The following is a 20799-nucleotide window of genomic DNA, read 5'->3' as shown; positions in this document are numbered from 1 at the left end:
TGTCGTTCTGCAGAACATCGTCTGCTCCTGCCTCTGCCTGGGTGCTGTGTGTCCTCCAGTACTGCTGGCACCAGGGCACAGGGAGTTCTCCTTCTCATACCTCCCTGCAGGTAATTCCTCAGTGCTTTCACTGACTGCTTCACTCCTCACCTACGCAGCCTGGGACGACACAACAGCTGCAGCTACCCCGGGCTGCTGCGGATGGGCCGGCCCCTGTGCCTGCAGGAATAGCTGCCGAGGTGTGACATCCACCCAGGTGTGACATCCACCAAGGAGCTGGGGCCCGGCTGCTGGCACAGGCAGTCTGCCATGAAGCTCCACCAGCTGCCTGCCGCGGGCGGCAGTGCCCGTGCGGGAGCGCCGGTGTCCCGGCAGGGCCCGCGCCAGTGGCACAGGAACCCTCCCGATCGCTCCTGCTGGCACGGGAGGAATCTGACCCTGGAAATAGCTTCAACATCTGCTCACTGTGTAATTATATGAGATTCACCACATTTCCTGACAGCCCCGTGCTGCCTGCAGCTCTCTGGGATGGAGACGCCATCCCTGACATTGGCTGCCTCAACTGCTCAGCCCAGCCTGACGAGGCCATCAGCATCCTCCAAGGCCAGGCTGCCAGTCGGACAGCACAGAGGTCAGCCCTCACGCCAGGCTGAGGGACTGTCAGATGGGAAGTTCACATTAAACTCCAACTGGGCTCTCAGTGCTCATCTCGATGAAACATCTGCAGTACCTCTGTCCATCCCTCCCTGTCCCTGGCCACGCTGCCCGCCTTGTGCTTCCAGCTCCAGGTCCACACCTTTGGGAGCGCTAATCTGCCTATCAGACAGCTCAGAGATGTGAAGTGCTGTCAATTAAAGCTTGTAAAACACCAGAAGAAAGGGACTGGGAGGAGGAAGCCACATGTAGCCCCTCCAGCCAGGAAGCTGCACATGCTCCAGAGCATCCTCCATCTCTGCTGAGGTGCAGTGGGTCAATGGCAACTGTCCCCTTCAGGCGACCTTGCTGTGGCTGTGAACACCAGCCAGGAAACAATCATTCCTCCGGCAGCAGCGCAGCCCAAGCAGCTGCATCTCCTTGTCCACCAGCCTCTCCTCAAGAGCTGGAAAGGCATCCTCCATCCCTCCACTCCTCCAGCACTTCCCTCCATCGCACTGCTCCTCTGGCACTTGGCAGCCGGTGAGAGCACAAGGCAACCACGGTGGCAGGGACAGCCTAGCAGGGAGCTCATCTTAACGCCATCTGCACTTTACACAGCGACATGTGAAACTTGGGAGCGTTCATTTCACCTGAGGGATTTCCCACGGGCACCTGGCTTGGACCAGGATGTACCACTTATGCAAATGTATTCCAGAAGCACCCTAGTGTAAACACACCTACACACAGATACACGTGCAGAAAACAGGTTTTGGATTAATCTTGTTTTGTTATCCTTAACGAAACCAAGCAGCAGCTTCCAGAATTGTATGTGTAATTGAAACGCTATTACAGAGCTAATGCTCCAGGTAAAAGACGGATAGATTTTTCCAGAGCGCGTCAATGCGCGTTTTATGGATTCCATGAAAACAGGTCAATGAGAATTTCAAGGATTTAATAAGGCATAATGGAATGGCTTCAGGCTATTTAAAGAAACATATGGAGATGGCCAGGGCACGGTCTTTGGCCTGAGGTTTCACAGGACCTCGGGTGGGAGCGGCAGCACTCTGACCTGCTCCTTCTCCTTCCCTGGACTTGAGGCGTGAGAGCTGTGAATGCACTGAGTGCAGCTGGCTTGTTTTGTGTGTTATTTCTTTTTCTTAATACACTTTAAGCTGATGGAAAGACATTCCAAACTACAAAGCTGAGGGTGGAAAAGGCACACCCCAATTTGGTGAACCTGAACGTGAAATGCCAGGATCTGTAGGAATGAACTGCACCCTGCCCTCGCCCCCACTGCAGCAGCACTGGCTCTCCCAGCCAGCATTCCCAGCTTTCCCGGTCAGAATTCCCTGCTCTCTCCATCTGCACTTACTTTGGAGAGCCCCAGTCACTGTCAGAGTGGGACCCCTGGGCTGCAGCCCAGGAGCAGGCACAGGGGGTTATTGCCATTCTTTCTGAGACTGGTGTTCCCTGCAGAACCTCCCTGCTCATCCTCCTGCTGCCCTTGCTCCTGGCATCAGCTCCCACCTGGGTTCCTTCGCCCTCTGCCCCATGAGACAGCAGCCACGACAAAAGAGTCAGAGAAATAAAACAAGCACATCAACAGGTGGGGAGTGAGAGCCTTTAACCTTCCCTAGTGAAGCCACTTTGTCTGAGAGGTTCCAGGGGGGCAGCAGGGCAGTGCCAGCCAAACCCCTGCTCGCTACCCCGCCGTGCCAGCACACACCTCACCCGCCCTGCCCAGACACTGCTAGCCCCAGCACAGCCGAGACCATTAACTTTTTATTCCCTTCCATTCTAATCTAATTATATTTCTGTGTTCAATAGCTGTGCATAATGTTAAACAGGCTATTCCGAGCGAGCTGCAGCCAGGGAAGGTTGGAAATTTCATTTACACTGAATATATGATTCATTACAGCAGGGACTTGGGACAGAGCAATTAATTCACCTGAGCGGGTGGCTTGAGCGGGCACCACTGCCCATGGCGAGCTGGCACACACAGACCCTTAACTGCTTTCCTGCCACCACTATCGGCTGTGCCACCTTCAGAAGTGACACAAGGAGGTGGAAATGGCTCGAGCCAACTCAACAAAAGACAAGAAAATCCCCTAAGTCTGTACTGTTGCAACCAGAACAACATCCCTGCACTCCTTTGGTCGCAGCAGCTCCCCAGGTGTGAGCGGCTGCTGGGGCTGCACACGCAGGGTTGGCTTTGCAGAGCAGGGGGGGCTTGGCAGCAGGACAAGGAAGAGGAGGAGGGTGAGGAGGCAGAGGACCCCAGCAGTGAGCATGGAAGTGTTTATGACAGCAAACAGCACCAAATGAGCTTTCAGGTACTGATGGAGTGTGCATGTGGCCGGGTGGCTCCGGTGAGGCGGGCTGTCCATCACGCCACCAGAGGTTAATTACAGATCAGGCCATTTCACAGCACGGAAATTACTGCGGCTTGTTGAGGTTTTAGAGGTGGGTTGGAACCATGGGATCAGGCTGAAGTTCAAGGCTGCCCCAGGGACCCTTTGCTCATCCATCCCAGTCTCCACCTGCTAGTGTGGCCTGTCTGCAATTAATCTCCCTGGAAAAGCCATTTGGCATTCAGTGCCCCACCCATGGCAGGGTGTCAGCCATCCCAGCCAGGTGAGCCACCCTGCTTGAGTCTGACACCCTGAAGGAAGTGCAAGTGGCAGGATGGCACCAGGCAAGGTACGATGGGCACGGTGGGGGGCACAGGATGGGTGTGGGATGGGTGCAGGATGGACACGAGGGGCGCGGTACGTACCAGGAAACAGCCCGCTGGCGTCTGCCCTGCCCCCAGAAGTCAAACAGGCTTCGGCCAGTCAGCAGGAGATTTCAAACCATTTCTCAGACACAAAGGCCACGGGAATAAGATGCCGGTCAGAAGAAGAGGGTCTGCAATGAGCAGAAAGAGGGGCTTGTACACGCTGGTACGTAACACACGGAGCAAGCCGGGGTGGCCTGCTGCAAAACCAGCTTTTTTAGGGGAAAAAATAACATCTCTCTAGAGTGATGCTTTGAATGGGCCTGGGTCTGCCAGGCTGCTGGGAAGTGCTCAGGGCCAGAGGGTCCCAGAGAATATCCCTGGATGGCAGAAAAGCTGTGATCCCTGCCAGCCAGAACACAGGCATCCTCTGTTACCTGGCTGGGGTTCACATCAAACTAATCAGGTGGACACCCAACAAAATGGTGTGACAATCCCTGCCAGTTCTCCATCTTCCGAGGTCTGGGGATACCCTGGAAAATGCGGACCAGCACAATCCCATGCACATGCAAAAGATGCTGGTTAAGAAGATGTTTGTGAAGCTGTTGGCTCCAGACCTGTCCTTGGGGCAGGCAGACACAGTCTGTGGATACCATGCACTTCATGGTTCCACCAGGCTGCTTGGAGGACTACTTGCTTGTTTTCTCCACTAAAACCCTCCTCCCGGCTTTCCCTCTGCCTTTGATGGGGACACACATTTACCATGTGATAAAACCACACTTGGTGAAAGGGCTCTGGTGCCAGCCTGGGGCATGGGGAGCCCAACCCCATCACTCCTGATCCCCTCCCTCTGGGCAGGCGAGGGGCAGGCAGAGCATGGCTCTGTCCCTTGCACCGCACCGGAGCTGCTGCGACGCCCCTTGTTAACGTGCCGTTATTTCATGGCAGCCAAAGGGTTCATTTGGCTCCCACCGCCTGCTCCTCCATTAATCACCTGCTCGTTCACAGCCCGGCAGCTCTGCTGATGCCACTGAGGAGATAGCACAGGCGCTGGAAGATGGATCCAGTGGCATTTTACATGCTGGCAGCAGCAGCTGGGAACTGAACACACCGTGTGGTGCTGAGCACTGCCGGAGCTCGCCGAGCCATGTGGGGCCAGGGACTGCTGAGGCACCTACCCAGCCCCACTGGCAGGACAAGGGGCCTGGGGGCCAGTCCCACACCGAGCTACGGGGCAGGTGAGCACTGTGAGCCAGAGGTAGATGGCTCTGCCACATGCCCCTGGGGCATTGCCCTTGGGCACCAAAGCCTCATCACCAGACTGGGACGACGCTCCCCAACCCACTGGGAAACCACGGCACCCAGCTCACCTGTTTCCATTGAAGGTGGTTTTGTAATCCCCGGGCGAGTGCAACGTGTCCTCTGCGTAGACGGACACGGGGGTCCGGACGCACTCGTGAGAGCACTGCAGCGTCTCGTTGTAGGCGGTGAAGATGTCGAGGGCGCTGGGCACGCGGGCGGGGGCGAAGTCGGTCAGGTTCTGGCAGCTCTCCTCCTGCTGGTCCAGCTTGCGCTGGTGGCTGTTGCGCCGCGGGCGCCCGCTCTGCGCGCAGCTGGATGGGGAGACAATCAGAGAATCAAGGAATGCTTTGGGTTGGAAGGGACCTTAAAAACCGTCCATCTGGGGCCAGGGTGTGCGATGTGGGTCAGCCCTGCCCTGGAGCACCGGCCCTCCCTGCACCAGCAATGCCCAGAGTCACCCAACACACGGTGTGAGGGACTGAGGCAGTTTGGTTAGAGCTGAGCAAACTGGCAGGTGCTGCTTCTCCACCTGGGATACACCTGGGTGCTGCCTGCGCTTCCCTGCTGGGCATTTTTTCTGGTGATTTCCCAATTTCACTTTCTATAAACCATTTCTATTCTACACTGCTCACTGGATTTATTTTTCCCCTTTTTGGCTTCAGCAGCAGTTACTGAGCTGTTCTGCCAAGCCGTGGTCAGCCGGATCAATGACTCGTACTGCTCACCGCCGCGACTGGAGACAAATCCCACAAGTGTTTTATAAACTATTTTCCCTGCTCCTTCACTGAAACACTGCAACGACCAGGGAGCTTTAGTGGAGTAAATCCTGTCTGAGACCCAGGAGGGAGCGTCACCAGCTCGCCCCAAAGCACGCTCAGCTCTGGGGCCAGAACCTCAGCAGTTTGGGCCAGTTGCTGCACCGAGTTATGGCTCTGCCGAGATGGAGATGCCTCCATAGCCCTGCAAAGAGCTTTTCCTCTCATCTGGGGAGCCAGCGGGCTCCTCATCAACCTGGTGTTCTAATTTCCTCCTGGCTGCAGGAATCAATTTGCTGCAGCACCCACAGAGAGCTAGGCTGGGCCAGAGGAGAGAGCCACTGGCAGGAGCGCACGGCCGCTCTCCCCAGCCCCGCGCTGCAGCCGTGTCGCTACACCAGCAACGCTGACCTCAAAGTAGGCCAGTTTCCCTGGGAAAATAGGTAAAGTGAGGAGCGCCTGGAGCGAAAGCTAACCTATTTTGCCATACGCCCAGCCACGCTGAGAGAATAAACAGGAGCAAATGAAGCTGGAACAGCACAGGAGCGCCCTGGGGGATGGGGCATGCTTCAAACCACGGCACCCGAGGGGCTCCGAAGGTGCCCTTTCATCCCTGGGATCCCAGGGAAGGGCAGGAGATGCAGCTGCTTCTTGCTGAGCCAGGCTGGGGATTTAAGGAGCAGCATCAAAGCTGCTTAGGGAAGGCAGCAGAGTTGCTGCTGGCAGCACCGGGCAGGTCCTGGGAACACCCACTGTGGCCCAACACAGGGCTCTGACCTGTCCAGGAGCCATCACACCACAGCTCAGCCCCACAGTGGTGATGCACATGTGTCCTACGTGGGACTCGACCACCCAACCCCAGCCATGTGCTGGACCCAAAGCCACCAGCCAGGCGGGGAGAGGTCAGGGAGCCGCAGGGGCATGGCTGAACCCTGGTACACCAACCTCCTTCTGAGGTTTCGGTATAAACCCCCCATTTCTCCCTGCAATGCCTTTCCAAAGCCATCCTAGCGGGTGCCAGGGGATTTGGCACTCACAGCTGGACACAGATGGCATTCCCATCCCCACCACCCCCCAAGCCAAGCAGAGCAGGAGGGACCTTACCAATTTTTTAAGACAAGAGTTGTTATCAGCGCAGCTATGACCATGATGAGGGACACAGTAATAGTGATTATCTGATGAACTGCCAGACCTGTGGAGAGAAGAAATGAGAGAGAGAGGGGATGGGAGCTGAGGGGACCCCAGAAGAGCCCCCTGCCCTGCACAGCCCCCCACCAGCCCTTCCCGGTGTGCAGCCACGCGCAGCCCCCGGCAGCGGCGCTGCAATCCTCTCTCCTGCCTTACACAAAATGATCTGTAAGCCAGGCTCCTCATTTCCTATCCTCTCAAGTATGTTCCTTGTCAGCCCGAATTAGGCACGAAGAACGGAAGAGAAGTGAAGACGTCTCCCCTCCGGGACGGAAAGGGAGACGAGCACAGCCTTGCACTGGGCGCAGGATTCACCAGGGATAATAATCACGGCGCTGATGGCTGCTCACTTTGTGCATCGGGTGGGCTCATTTCCCCCTCTTCACCTTCTACGGGGTATCATTTTGGCTCGTGGATCATTCCTAATGAGCAGTTTGGAAACAAAAGCAGCTCGCTGTACAGTATGTTTGTGATTCTGTGCAGCCTTACAGTTGCAATTTCATAATGAAATGATTTTTCCTGGCTGCAGCCCAAGGATGTGCTATTTTTCACAAACAGATGTTGCAGCTCCTGACGGATGGTAGTTTTAATAAATAAATAAGTCTTAGAATGACAGGAAAATAAGCAGTTTTATATATATATATATGTATGCATGCATCTGTGCCATACGTGTGTAGCAGCCCCAGCTCACACAGGTGCACGTGGCAAGGGAATCACAGCTCATTCCCACACCAGAGCACGCCGGCTCCTGGCTGCATGTCCATGGGCAAGGATGGTGTTGGTGTCGAGGCCATGGCTTGGCTGGAGCTAGGGGTGCCTGGGGGCCATCAGACTGCAGAGCAGGGCAGCACTGAGGCAGCCACTGCTCATGGGAAGGATTCACCCACAGCCCCGGGCAGGCAGCAGCCAACTCCTGTGAGCCAGAGCCACGGTACTTGCTCCTCGGCTGCTCCACCTCTGGCTTTCATCTCCTGGGGGGAATTCACAGGGAAACCACTACAGGGCTCCCCACCTCCCACTGGCACCCAACCTCCTTAAGGTGAGGTGTGGAGAAGGACTTCTGGCCCCACGCTTTGAGTTCCCGGGGTATGTTCACGATGGGAGCATGTCCCGACGGGCCGAGGAGCGCGGCTGGCAGCTCACACCGCGCCTGCCGGGTCAGGAGCGACGCCCACCCCGGCAGCAGCCAGCCCGGCCGCGTCCCGCACGGCAATCTTGGAGCAGCTCCCAGTGGGACGCTGCTGAAAAAGATAAAAGGAAAGACTCTAAAAATAAAATCAAACCAGCCCAGTGCCCGATTCCTTTGAAAACAGAAGCGGCGTTGGGGACGAGACCTTCTGAAACACTGGGAGCTGAGGCAGCGGCGGCAGGGCCACGGGAGAACCTAACGATGCAATTAATCCTTGCATTTACGTAATGGGAAAGGCACAGGCAGAACAGATTGCAGGTGGCTGAGCACTGGGAAGGATGGCAGCTCCTCGGAGCAGGACACATGGATTTTAAGAAGGGCTGGATAATTTTAGACTCCATCACATACATAAGTTGCCATATGTACCAGCACAGAGGAAAGTTCCTTTGCATCGTGTATTAATTCTGCACCAGTGCCCAGGGGGATTTCAAGGGGACAGGACATATTTCTCCCAACAGTGGTGACAGACAGAGGGATTGGACTCGACAGGTGACCAGGATGGTTCCCTGGGAAGCCCTATAGCGACACTCACTGCAATAAGGGCTACTGGGTCTTTATTCTTACTTTGCAAATATATCCAATCCTTTCCTCTGGGCCCTCAAAGAATGTAGAGCTATACAGAGCAAGATCAGACAGAAATAGCCAATATGCAGGGGATGGGATTAACGGATGGGGTACCCTGGGAGATGGGAACATCCCACAAGGGACACACAGCACCTGAAGGGGCAGGTGAGATGGAGAGAGATGCTGCCAAAGGCAAAGAGGTATTTTAGGCATGGCCCTTGGAGCCCAATCAGATGGAGGAAGGGGACTTGGAAGATAAAATCAATAGCTCATAGAGCAAAATTATCATCCTCCTCCTCCTCCAGCATGGGAAGCTGCCTGGCACAGGCATAACTCCCAGTGAGAGACTGTGCCCCCAGAGAGGGACCCTGGGAGCAGGGATTACGGTGCCAGGGTTTTGTTTGCTCATCTCCATGGCAAAAGCTCTGATCCCAATGGGCCACAGAACCCGGCGGCCACATAATTACACATTATTAACTGCAGAAGCAGGGAGCTGCAGAGAGGGCAGACACAGGCACGGGAGGACAGGGAGGGACACCTGGCACCAGCCATGGCACCTGCAAACACCTCAGCCCTGCGAGGGGCCGGGGAGGGCTCCCCCCGCCAAGGCTTTTACCAGGCGATTTGACGCAGTGACCATTTAACTGGAGGGTAATTACAGGAGAAGTATTTAATGGAACTGAAAGTGTGTCCAAGCCCCTGTGCTTCTGCTAGTGCAGCAGAATTCCGTGTGCCGCCTGCCAGGAGGGAAAGCTCTTCAAAGGAGCTCTCTGAACCCTCGGAAATGCTGAATTATTGCTGGGTTTTTCCACTCCCGTGACGTCCGAGCGCACTCCACTCTCACCAGGGCTTCTCATCCCCCCCCGTGGGGGGAGAGGGGCCACAGCATCCCGGCAGGCAGCACAACCCAGCTCCCAGTTCCCCACACCCTGGGCAAAACCCCAATCTTCTCAGAGCAAGCCACTGCCAGGGCTTTTTTTATCTGTTATTTTAAAGACCATATATTTGCTGCTGAGATGAAAGCGCTGAGGTTTGGCCTTTCTGGCCACCTTTTGAAACGGCTCCCGGACAGCTCTGCATCAACGGAATTAATTCCATGAGAAAATCCATTCGAGACTAATGTCTTGCTACTGCAGGAGCACGCAGTGGCAGCGAACAGGAGATATAAGCTCTTAATTAAAAACAAAGAGAACCTCTATCCCCCAAGGCCTTTATTTCAACAGCTCTGGTTAGGGAGCCTGTATTTTTCATTTTCCCAATAAAAACAGCTACGAGCCACAACCCTTTGAAGACCCTCGTCAAGGCCTCGAAGCTGCATAAAATTAAAACCGGAGAAAACAGCTCCGTTTCATTTGGCAGGGAGAGATCTGGAGTTACCATTTTGTGCCAGATACTGGCTGCACCCGGCCAGGGCTGCACTGGAGCATCCCAGCCCCTTCCTGCAGATGTGCCATGTGGATCTCCCTCTCCAAAGCAGAGCTCTGCACTCATCCTCATCCCTGACATGAGTCTCCTTCTGTTCTCACATGCCCTGGGCAGCGGGATGCCGATGCCTCCTCCTGAGCGTCGCAGAGAGTCTGGAGAAAACTGGCTGGACTTGAGAGGCTTTACAGCTTCCCCAGCCATCAGAACTCACATCTGAGCCCCAAGAGCCTCATCCCCTGATAAAGCTGCTTTTGGACAGAACAATTCAATCAGGAGGGTGTTGTGGCCACCCAGGGGGGATCAGCCAGACTCGGTCACAACATGAACCTACTGCTGGTTAATAGCTTGTAAGGAAAATAATTTACAAAAGCCACGAGGCCTAGATAAATGGGAGGAGACGTGGCAGGAGCCTTCTTTGAAAGCCTTGGTCCAGTGCACAGCCAGCTCCTCCACTGCCTGACTTACTGTGCCATGAACTGCCTTGGGTCCTCTCTTTACACCTGGCAAATCAGGGTGATCATTCTAAAACCCAGCCCGGGGAGTGTTAGTCATCCTGAGGCAAAAATGCAGCTTTTCAGCAAAAAACCCACCAAGGTTCCTGGTAACCTCCTAATATTTTGGGCTGCACTGATGAAAGAAGGAAAATATCATGCTGCTGCTGCTTAATGTTCTTGCCAAGAAGGAAGATCCTAGAGGCTTATGCTAAAGACACTGGGACTTATCTTCTCAGGTGTTACAGCAAATATCACCGAGAAATAAATACTCAGCGAGCAGCAGAGGAGAGTTTCTGGCTCATTGAGATGCACGTGGGAGGATGTACAGAGGCACACTCACCATCTGTGCATCCCGGGGAGGGAGGGTCCCGTCTCCCTCGCAGGGAGAGCTCAGCTGATGGCCACGCTCCTTCCTTGCTTCCACCATCATCCTCCACCCTTCAGGAGAACTACAGCTGCTGCACGACCTTACAAGGCGTCCTTTGGGAACCTCATGGGAAGGGCGACCGGCTGTGCTGGCCCAGGAGACACCATCCAGCCCCCTCACCTCCTCTCCATCCTCTCTGGCTGCAGCATCTCCCCACGCCTTGGCACAGTGGATCAAAGAGGCGGCTCCATCCCGACCGCCCAGGGTCTTCTTTTAAACACATTTTATCTTTAATTAATTCCTTTGAAGCCTTTTGCATCCACTATCTCCTTGCATCCAGCCCCCCCCTACTGCACCCTGTTTCTGGAGGCAGGGTCATCCCCAGCAGGAAGCCAATGTGTCTTTATTACTATTTATCCCCAACATGCTCCCAGCTGGTGGCAGGGAGGGGGCAGCAGGTGGGCTGGGGACAAAATGGGCTGAAACCTGGCTGCTGGCACAGCAGGCACTCACACTCACACCCATGCAGGCCCTGCCTCCACCTGGGAGCACCCCAGCCCTGGGAAGGGGGTGTCCCTGAGCACCAGCTCCATCAGGAGCTCGGAGAGCGTGGTGCCAAACGTGCTGCCACCAGCCATCAAACACCACTGAGAGCAGCAGACGGCACGTGGAGTTTTCTGCCTTATAAAGCACTTAAAGGTCTAATTAAAGACAGCTTTATCCTAATGCTTCTGAAAGGAGCCTCGGACAAGCCAGTGAGTGCAATTCCTGCATCACTCTGACAGCTTCAATTCATTCCGCTCTCCTCTGCCTTGGCTGAGGCTGTGGGACTGGGGGATGCTCTGCCTTGGTGAGGAGCTCAGCCCACGCACAGAGTGCCTGGTGAGGGCTCCTCACAGCCCTTCCCGCTTGCAGCACGCTGGAATTTTAATTATTCCTCTCTTTCCCTGCTCCAGAGTAAAATGATTATGACAGCCCAAAAAAAGGAAGCACATTTTTGAAAAGCACAAGCATAACCTACGCCTGGGTGAACATCTTGTGTGCCCAGCTGATGCCAGCAGTGCTGTGCCGTGCCACAGGGGTGGCATCAGGACAGACACACCTGAGCTGCAGGTCACCCGAACCCCTGTGGCAGCACCTACTGAGCCAGGGCATGAGCCAGCCGCTCCTCTCATCCCAGGCCTTACCAGCCATCACTCCTGTGCCATCTCTCCTGCCTATAAGCTGAATAATTCCTATTCCAGAGGAATATTTTTAAGCTTGTTTTTGCTGCCAGCAACTCACGGAGACATTGTTTCTGGCTTTTTTTTCTTTCCTTCTCAGTGAGGAGGAGGGGGGCGAGAGGAAGATGTCACAGAGCAGAGCTGTGTTGTTCATCTCAGTGACTGCTGCTGCCTCCACTCAAGTGTCCCCCCCGCTGTGAGCACCCCAAGGACCCCACAGTCCCCCAGCATCACCAGGTGCCCAGAGGTGAGTCCCACTCCAGCAACACAGGGAGGGACAGAAGGACACGGCACAGGAGGGACTCGGGGGCAGCAGCACCGTCATCAGCACGACGGCAGCGCCTGCTCTGCTGGGATTGAGGGAATGTGGGTCTGCACAGCTGTGGGACAGCTCTGGGACAGCTCTGCCAGCTCCTGGGGTGATCCCAGCTCCTGAGGGTGCCACACGCAGGTGGGACCACCCTGACCCCCCAGGCAGCTGCCAGGGACAGCTGAGGGACCACAGGCAGCAAGAGCAGCGTCACACCCGCCCCGGGCTCCCGTCACCGGACAGGGACTGGCAATGCTCGCTCAGGCAAATAAACCGTACAGGCGAGTTACCTCATCCTCATTTGTAGCCATATGTTTTTCCCAGCAGAGAACAAACACTTCCAGCCGCTACAGCTTATATAACAGAGCGGAGCAGGGCTGGGGAGCTGCACAGCCTTGCTCAGGCACCGCGCCAGCAAAACCAGCGAGAGCACGGACCCTGTCTGGAGACGGCGTTGGCTGCTCGCTTTCGAAACGCCGTCCCGGGGCACGGCAGGGGCACGGTGCTCCTGCCGGGAGAGTGCAGGGAGCCCTCCTGGGCTCTCAGCCCCAGCACTGGAACAAAAAGCAGATCTAGAGCTCAGGAGCTTTTCAGCTGAGGGTGGACGGGCTGGGATCAAACAGGGCCTTTAGCCCTGTAAAGGAGTTTATCACGTTCACCGCTCAAAGAGAAGTTAATTAGCAAAAACTCCGATCCTGGAAAAAGCCCCTAATGAGAGCTAAAGCCAGCAGATTAAAGCAGCTGGGCCCCCTGGGAGCTGCCGGGGCTGCAGCTCCCGTTGTTCTGTGGCCAGGCGGGACAGCAGTGGTGGCACTGGCGGGTGGCACCAGTGGGTGGGTGGCAGCACCACCAGCTCGTCCCCGCCTAAACAAGGCAGCTCGCTCCAGTAAGTCCCAGAGCCCCAGCACATGCCAGGAGTTATCCTCCCACAGCTGGGGCAGGCAGAGGGGCTGCTGCAGCTGGCTGAGGGAAAAGAGCCCACAGGACCCCACACTCCTGGATCAGATGATGCCACTCAGGCTGAAAGCACTGCCCATGGCAGGTCTGGGGAGACCTGACTGACAATCTCACCACACAGCGAGCGACTCACGTCGCAGCCCTTATCAATACTCCCTCGCTAATCTATCCAGCCAATTCCAGTGTTTGTAAAAGGTGTGTAGGTTGGGAGTTATTTTGCCTCTATAAATAACTCCTTTAAGTCAGGAAAAACATCCTGGTTGCATCGTTTCTTTCTGCCAAGCAGGGCATGCTGGATAAATTAATTGGGATTAAGATTAGGCCATAAAATTCCTTTTCATTTCGACTAGAAAATCACAGTGGGCTCAGAGCAGTCGATGCACAGTGAGTAAATTCTGTAAACTATCCACTGATATCCCACGGTTTAATATCAGCAATAACAAATATAATTTGCAATAAATGTGAAGCAGCTTTCCCATCCATGTCCACGCAGCAGCCAGCGCTGGGGGAAGGCATCGCTGCGCCTCAGCGCTATTACGGGAGACGGCTGTGGATGGAGACTGTAATGGGGAAACACAGTGAGCGGCTGGAAAACACCTCGGGTAAAGGCGATAATCAGCACTGCTGTTCACCTCCAAGCATTTCTTTAATGTCACACTAACTCCTGTCCCAGGCAGCGCTGACACTGGGACACTTGTCTCACGGTGACCCCTCCGCTCCAGGACCCCCCAACCCTCCCGATGACGCCGCCATGGCCCCGGCCCCTGGCAGGTCCTACCTGTGCTGTCTCCCAGCCCGCGGGGTGGCCGAGCGTCTTTGCCTCCACTGCTGTGGCCGGCGGCCGGTTCGGCGGTGCTGGTGCGGCCGGGGCTGCTGCGGGGCACGTCCCCGCCGGGCGCGGGTGCCGGGGTGCCGGGGGACGCGCGGGGCGGCGTGGCAGCGGTGGCGGCGGCGGCGGTGGTGGCGGTGGTCGTGGCGGCGGTGGTGGTGGTGGTGGCGGCGGCGGTGGCGAAGGCGCCGGGCAGAGTGCTGCTCTCCAGGGAGTCCTCCTCGCCCGTGGGGCCCCAGACGATGACCTCGGGCAGCACCGTGGGCCGCCCGTCCCGCGGGGCGAAGCCGCGGCCGCGCAGGTGCCGCCGGCCCCTCCGGGAGCGCGGCCGGCGCAGGGGGTGGCCGGCGGGCAGCGGGGCAGTGAGGGGCGGCCGGCGGGAGCGGGGTCTCTGCAGGGGGGGCGCGGGGGCGCAGGTCCAGGGGGGCCCGGGGCGCCGCAGCTCCTCCCCACTCCCCGCGCCCCACAGCGAGCCGCGGGACAGTCTGTGCCGGAGCGCCGGCCGCGGCGAGAGCCTCCCCCCGGCGCCGGTGGCTGGGGGCTGGCAGCTGGCAAGGTCCATGGCTAGGTGGAACATGGCTATTAAAATCCAAGCATGGCTTCCGAGCGGGTAACCTGACCTGTGGACAGACAGGGATCGTGTTAGAAGGGAAGGGAAGGGCAGCAAACCCGCACTCCCTCCCAGCACATCACACCCTGGCTCTCCAAGCCCAGCCACCCAAAGCAGCCCCCAGCCTGCACAGGTGCCATCGCCCTCCCTGGCACTCCAGCCAGAGTCCCCCAGAATGACATCGCAGGGCACCCTGAGCCCCCTCCCACTGCAAAACCCACCACTACAAGCATGGCAGACTGAGGATCCCCATCCACAACCATGACTTTTCAATTGGTCTGGGAAAGTTGGGAACCACCTGAGGATGGGTTTTACCAGGAAACGCACTGAGGAAGCCAAACAGCCCTTTTGGGTGAATTACCCAAAGCAGTTGGCAGAGCAGAGCGCAGGGGTATTGGGGAGCCTCTCCCCTGCTTCCCAAGCCAGGCACAAGGAGCCACCCCACAGGCAGCACTATAAATCCCTCAAAGAGCTGGAGCAGAGTCCGTGGGCTCTTGCATTTGCACATGTAACCCTTCTCCTACTACGGCAGTCGCCCACACCGCAGCTGGAGCATCCTCCCACGGAGCACTGCACATCCCTGCTGTGGCACATGGCACCCAGTGCCGAACACAACCCTGTGGCACAGGGAGGGCAGGACGAGCAGCCCCTCTCACTGCTCTCTCTGTTACAGAGCAGCTGGAAACACCCTGAGCTGCCAGCAGGCTCAGCAGTTACCATTTTGGTTTGATGTAACCTGTCACCAACACGTCACATCACGTCACAGCCCTCTCCCTTCCCCAACAGCACCGCACCGCGGGAGGCTCTGCTCCCCTCTCCTCTAAGATGCTGCCCCACGTGCAGCAGCAAGAAAATGCCTGATAAGCAAATTTTTGTTGTTGTTTGTTTTGTTTTTTTTTTTTTTCTGGAAAAAAAAATCATTAGGCTAAAGCAAAAAAAAATCTTTACTCCATTTTACTCAGCTTTTACACGAGAAAGACTTTTGTTGAACTCAGCAGGAGTTAATGAGAGCTTTACATGGCTAAACGGGCTAATCCTCCGCAGCGGCGCCCGCACAGTCCTTGGGAGCACGACAGAATGTGCATCTGGTTGACAGAAGCATTTGTACACTCCCTCCGTGCGTGAGCAAGCGAAGCTAAAGGAGCTGACCTGGATACTCCCAAGCACAGGCTTTTTCTGCTCAGAGGATCTCTGCTTTTTTCCTAATTGGGTATTTTTTCAAAGCGTAACAGCATTTATTTTGGGGAGGGAGAAGGCAACGCAGGGAAAGAGTGCAGAAGGAGAAAGGGAAGAGCCAGAAACAGACAACAGAAACCAAAATAGTTCAGGCTGGGGGAGGAAGGATTTCAAGGCTTTCAAAAACCACAAACCACCCAAATCGTGGTGGGGGTGGGTTTTTTTTAGAGGCTGGCAGAGCGGTGTCAGCACGAAGAGTGTCCCCCATGTGCTGTAGGCAATGCTGTGTCTCCACCGGCAAGAAGTCAGGAGCTCAGGCTCCAGCCAGAGCATCAAGCACGGACTCACCTTTGCAACGCTCATGTTCGCTCCAGCAGCACGTCAGGCTCAATTTCAGCCTCTGCCCAACACCCCAGCATCACCTGAAATGTTTCCTTGCAAGGAAGGAGAGGTGCTGGGCACCTCCTTGCACGTCACTCACACCCAGGTGCCACCTGTAACCACCTGTGACCACCTCCAGATCTTGTCCCCTTCCCAGCTCTCTGTGTTGCCCAAACTCAGAGCTTTTACGAACAGCTAATGAACGAGGCGAAGGAAGATGTGCCCAGCCAAACCTGGTGCTTACTGCACCCCAGCCACTGCCTGGAAGCTTCTGAAAGACAAAATGTGGGTTCTTGGTGCTTGGGATTGGCAGCTCACAGGAAAAACAGATATTCCCTGTTTCCATCTCCTCCTGCCTCCTCATGACATTCCAGTCTGCAGCTTGCAGGGGTTTGCTCCTGCGGGACCTGCCCCAGCATCACTGCATCGTTCATGGCAGCATCAGGAGGATGTGTGGGAAGAGGCAATGTACAACCCTCGTTTTCCCCTGGGTCATGCTGGAAACTCATGTCCCAGTGTGGCCAGGCAGCGTCAGTGATGCCCAAACAGCAAGTGTCCCTCGCTCCTGCCACCACTCCCCTGGCCAGAGGCTCTGTGACCGGGAAGGACATGGTGGGAGTCATCCAGACAGGGCAGACCCCACCCTGCCCTTGGGGCAGTGTGGGTCACCCTCCCACCTGTGTCCCTTCCAGCGATGCCAGACAAGGGGCTGTCACCCCAGGAGCACCCTCCTGGCCACCCTGCTGGCTGCCACAGCCCCAGGAGATGGATTCAGGGATGGAAGCAGCGAGTCTGGTTACCTCGGAGGAATTTTGTGTGGCATGCGATCTTCTGAGGGCTTTGCAACAACAGATAAGAGCAAGTGTCCTTCAGAATAAATAGCAGCGTGTAGGAGTTGCTGTTGTCTTGGCAACGCAGCGTGATGTGCCCGGCGCGGCGGCGGGGATGGATGCGGCAGCGCGTGGCACGGCCAGCGGCAGGACCACCCGGCCCTCCCCTGCCGACCCTCAGCCCCCCACCCTTAACCAGCACCCTGCCGGCAGGGCAGCGAGAGAGACACGTCCCAAAGGCACCCTGGGAGCGGGGACATATCCCGCCTGGAGCTCCTGCCACCGTGTCCTTGCCCCAGAAAACCTGGGCTGTTCCACGAGAGCCTGCTGCAACTGGCACAGCTCGGCACGGCACGGCACGGCACGGCGCCCGGGGAGCCCCCGCCTCTCCACCTCCCTGCCGCCCAAACAGGCAGGAGAGCATCGGGAGCCTCCTGGGAGCGTGAGCACAAAGTCACCACTGCTCAGAGCCTGGGAGGGCGTTCCAGCCTCTCCGAGACATCAAACAGATCAAACACCTCTCCAGTGGCACAAGCTGCCCCTCACTGGAAGCAGAGCAGAGCCAGAGGATCCTCCACTGCTCCCACCACAAGGGATCACTCCCTAACTGCACCCAAAGAGAGGCTCTGGCATAGGGAAGGGAGCGCATTGTCCAGACACACGCGTAGCACCCATCTGCCTTGATTTGGGGGCACAGAGCCAGCCCCGGCTGGGAGCACGTGTGGGCCAGAGAGATACATTGGGAAAGGCCTTGGTTATGCTGCTCACTCAGGAATCAGGGATTTGGTTATTCCTGACACCTCCATAAACACATACAAGCTTTCTTGCAAAGAGATTTGGGGAGCGTGGGCAATTTTCACATTACTTCTTTTCCCATCTTGGAGGTATATGGGAATGTTATCCCAAAATACTTCTCAAACTCAAGGAAAAATTCAGTAAAACTCTGAAACTGGGTTGGAAAAAGAAATGCATAGCAGAGATATTCGAGATGAACTCCCTTCCTTGCTCTCCTCATCCGAGGCCTTTGCTCCCACCAACTACAAATTCACTCCTGTGGCTCCGTGGATAGCGAGGCAGCCACACTCCCACCCAGGAAGGGGAACTTCTACAGATATTTACCTGCCAGAAGCACAAGAGCAGATTTCAAGGAAACCACTGAGCAAATGACATGGATCAGGCACACCAGGCACTCTGGGACTCTGCTGAATCCATCTGTTCCAAAGGTGACGGAGCAGTGGGTGTCAAAGGTGCCACTGCAGAGGCTGGAGCCACTGCAGCCTCCACACCCAACATGACACCCTTCAGAGCCCTCCTCTGTATGAAACCCCTTCCTGAATCCTTCCAGCTGCAGCCATGTGCTTTGAAGAGGAGGACAGTTGGCACTTGAGAGGGAGATTAATTTCAAGGATGCTGGAGGACAGGAGCTCGCCGCTGCCTTCGGCAGTCGGGAAGAGGCTGCCGTGGAACTCAGCTGCTGCCGCCACTGCACACGTGGTGCCAACCTCCACATGCAGGGAGGGAAAGCAGGAGTATCCAGCATGAAGTGGGACAGAAGAGTGCCCACCCCAGTGTCAGGGACCTTCAGAGGATGGTGGCACCTTGGGGAGCCCTGATACTGCAGACAGGACACAGGTTAATCCAGCGCACCCACTGTGCTCCCAGAAACCCCCAGCTCTGGTAACATGTCTGAGAATTAACTGGGATCATGGCTTTGACAAACATCGAAACACCACCCGTCAGCACTAACCCACTTCCCCGAAGCCTCAAAGGCTCACTCGAGTGCAGTCCCTTTCATAAGGTCCTTATTTGCTCTCCAGCACCAGCCCCTTTCTCCCCTGCCTGTGGAGACACTTCACAGGAGCATTAACTGCAGAATAGGCTGATTTTTAATGCAGAATTATACAAGTGGAGCCATTCTTCCATTTCATGCCTCCCGTTAGCTAATCTATCGGTATTGCTCAGGGAATCAAGGTTATGTCCTTGTTGGGCTGATTTACGAACTCTGAGCATTTCATATCTCCAAACACTGAGCAAGGCAGAGACAGAAATATTCCTGTGAATGCCTGGAGCAGGAGCAGGAGCCATGGTCAGAGAGATGGGGTGATGTTTGCTTGAGCCAGGCATGACACAGCAGAGAAGTGGGTGCCACGCTCTGCCATGCTCTAGGAAAAGCATCCTTGGCAGTGTGGCCGTGTGTCCTACAAAGGCGTTCGGAGCACGGCACGTTATGAGAGTACGTGCAGGAACTCGCTGCATATGGAATAGAATGAGGCCGCTGCATCCCACGGGTGACTTTCACGCTGGAGCAGGAGGAAGAGGGGAAAACTTCAGTGGCAGATGCTTGGCCTGCAATTGTTTGTCCTCGCTGAGGTGGGGACTGCAGCCCCAACCGCAGCCGCTCTCCTCTCCATCCCGCTGTCCTGTGCAACAATCCCTGCAGTGCAGCAACTGTCCTTTGCTGTCGCACTACCAACCACTGCCAGGGAAATAGAGCATCGCTGTCCTGCACTCCAGGCTGGACTGGGACCCTCCCCAGGGCTGGGAGGGGGGAAGATGCACGTTCCCATCCAAGGGCAGCATGGCTGGGTGCCAAAAGAGACGTGACAAGTTACACCATGCGATCAGCAGGAGACCTTGTGGACCACCCCAGTGGGGCACCCAGCATGTCCTACACCACACCACCAGTGTCAGTGGCACCATTGGGACCTTTCTGAGACATGTTCTGCTCCGGGATGAGTCGCTCTGATCCCAAACCCAGTGAGAACTGGGAACATACTATTTACTGTGCCGTCTGTAGCCCCAACTTCTTCCAAGATAATTACAAATTTGTGAAAATATGGTTGCCAAGCTCTTTAAAGCCAGGACTGGGACTTAAGGCACAAAGGCTGACACACAGTAGCACCTAAGTAAATTAAATGTGCCACATCACTACCTATCTATATTACAGACCTGAGCTTCAGGATTACCTGCTAATAAAAGTGATATTTAAAACAAGTCCTAAGTTCCTCCGCTGCCCCCTTCTCCCCACAAGTAATTAAACTGATGCTGCTTCCCACAGCGGAGGGGATGGGATTTATCACGGAGGGAAATCAGCAGAGGGTGAAATAGGTAGAATCCTCATTGCCACGCTGCCACAGCCTGGCAGACAGCAAACACCCACTGCCTTGGGAAAAGGGGGCGGAAAGGGGTCAGCTGGGGCTGGGAAGTCATGCCCCCAGGATGGAAATGCCAGGATGGAGGTGGCTGGATCCATCCCTGGCTGTGCCTGGGGAGCCATGAGAGGGGGGCAGGAGGGCAGCCGCGGTGGAGAGGAGCTGCTCGCTCTTCTGCCTCTGCCTTGAGCTCACCCAGCTGCAAATAAACAATTTTACCATTTGAATAGCCGCGAGTGCGGAAGGCATAATTAATACCCAGCGGTACCATCAGCCAATGTGCTGATGCGGGAGGTGCAGCCCTGCCAACGCCGTCAGCGCTCAGCTCTGGCGCTGCAGCGGCCTCGGTTGCTCTTGCCTCCCGGCCTGTCCTTCGCTGGAGGCACAGGAAGGGCAAAGCCCCAGTGCAGGTGCCTGGGGCTGGTGCTGGAGCCCACCAGCATGGGACCCCTCTGGCACATCCCACCCCTGCACCGTGGGAAGACTCAGGGTCTGGCAGAGCAATGTGGGGGAGAGAAAAATGGAGTGGACAACAGTGGGTGCACGTGGCATTGCTGCAAAGGCAAGAGCTGGTTGGCTCTACATTCCCACTTGCTGCCAAGTGGGCACGGTGTGGGTGCTGCTGGAGCATCCCCCTCAGTGGGCACGGTGTGGGTGCTGCTGGAGCATCCCCCTCAGTGGGCACGGTGTGGGTG

General features: G+C 56.2%; 1 protein-coding gene across 1 annotated transcript in view; it reads right to left on the bottom strand.

The window, feature by feature from the left end:
- AJAP1 (adherens junctions associated protein 1) overlaps window positions 1-20799 on the bottom strand; it is a 36152-nt gene that overhangs the window by 6032 nt on the left and 9321 nt on the right. The window contains exons 2-5 of the mRNA XM_017831216.1: window positions 13905-14575; window positions 6514-6601; window positions 4723-4965; window positions 3413-3543 (exon numbers count right to left, since the gene is read on the bottom strand). Coding sequence (XP_017686705.1) covers window positions 3471-3543; window positions 4723-4965; window positions 6514-6601; window positions 13905-14575 — 1075 coding nt within the window. The 3' untranslated portion in view covers window positions 3413-3470. The remainder of the gene's footprint in view (window positions 1-3412; window positions 3544-4722; window positions 4966-6513; window positions 6602-13904; window positions 14576-20799) is intronic.

Source organism: Lepidothrix coronata, unplaced genomic scaffold (genome assembly GCF_001604755.1).
Source record: "Lepidothrix coronata isolate B3197 unplaced genomic scaffold, Lepidothrix_coronata-1.0 Scaffold188, whole genome shotgun sequence".
Lineage (NCBI taxonomy): Eukaryota > Metazoa > Chordata > Aves > Passeriformes > Pipridae > Lepidothrix > Lepidothrix coronata.
The sequence above is the reverse complement of the archived record's forward strand: the minus strand, read 5'-3'. Positions and strand labels throughout refer to the sequence as shown.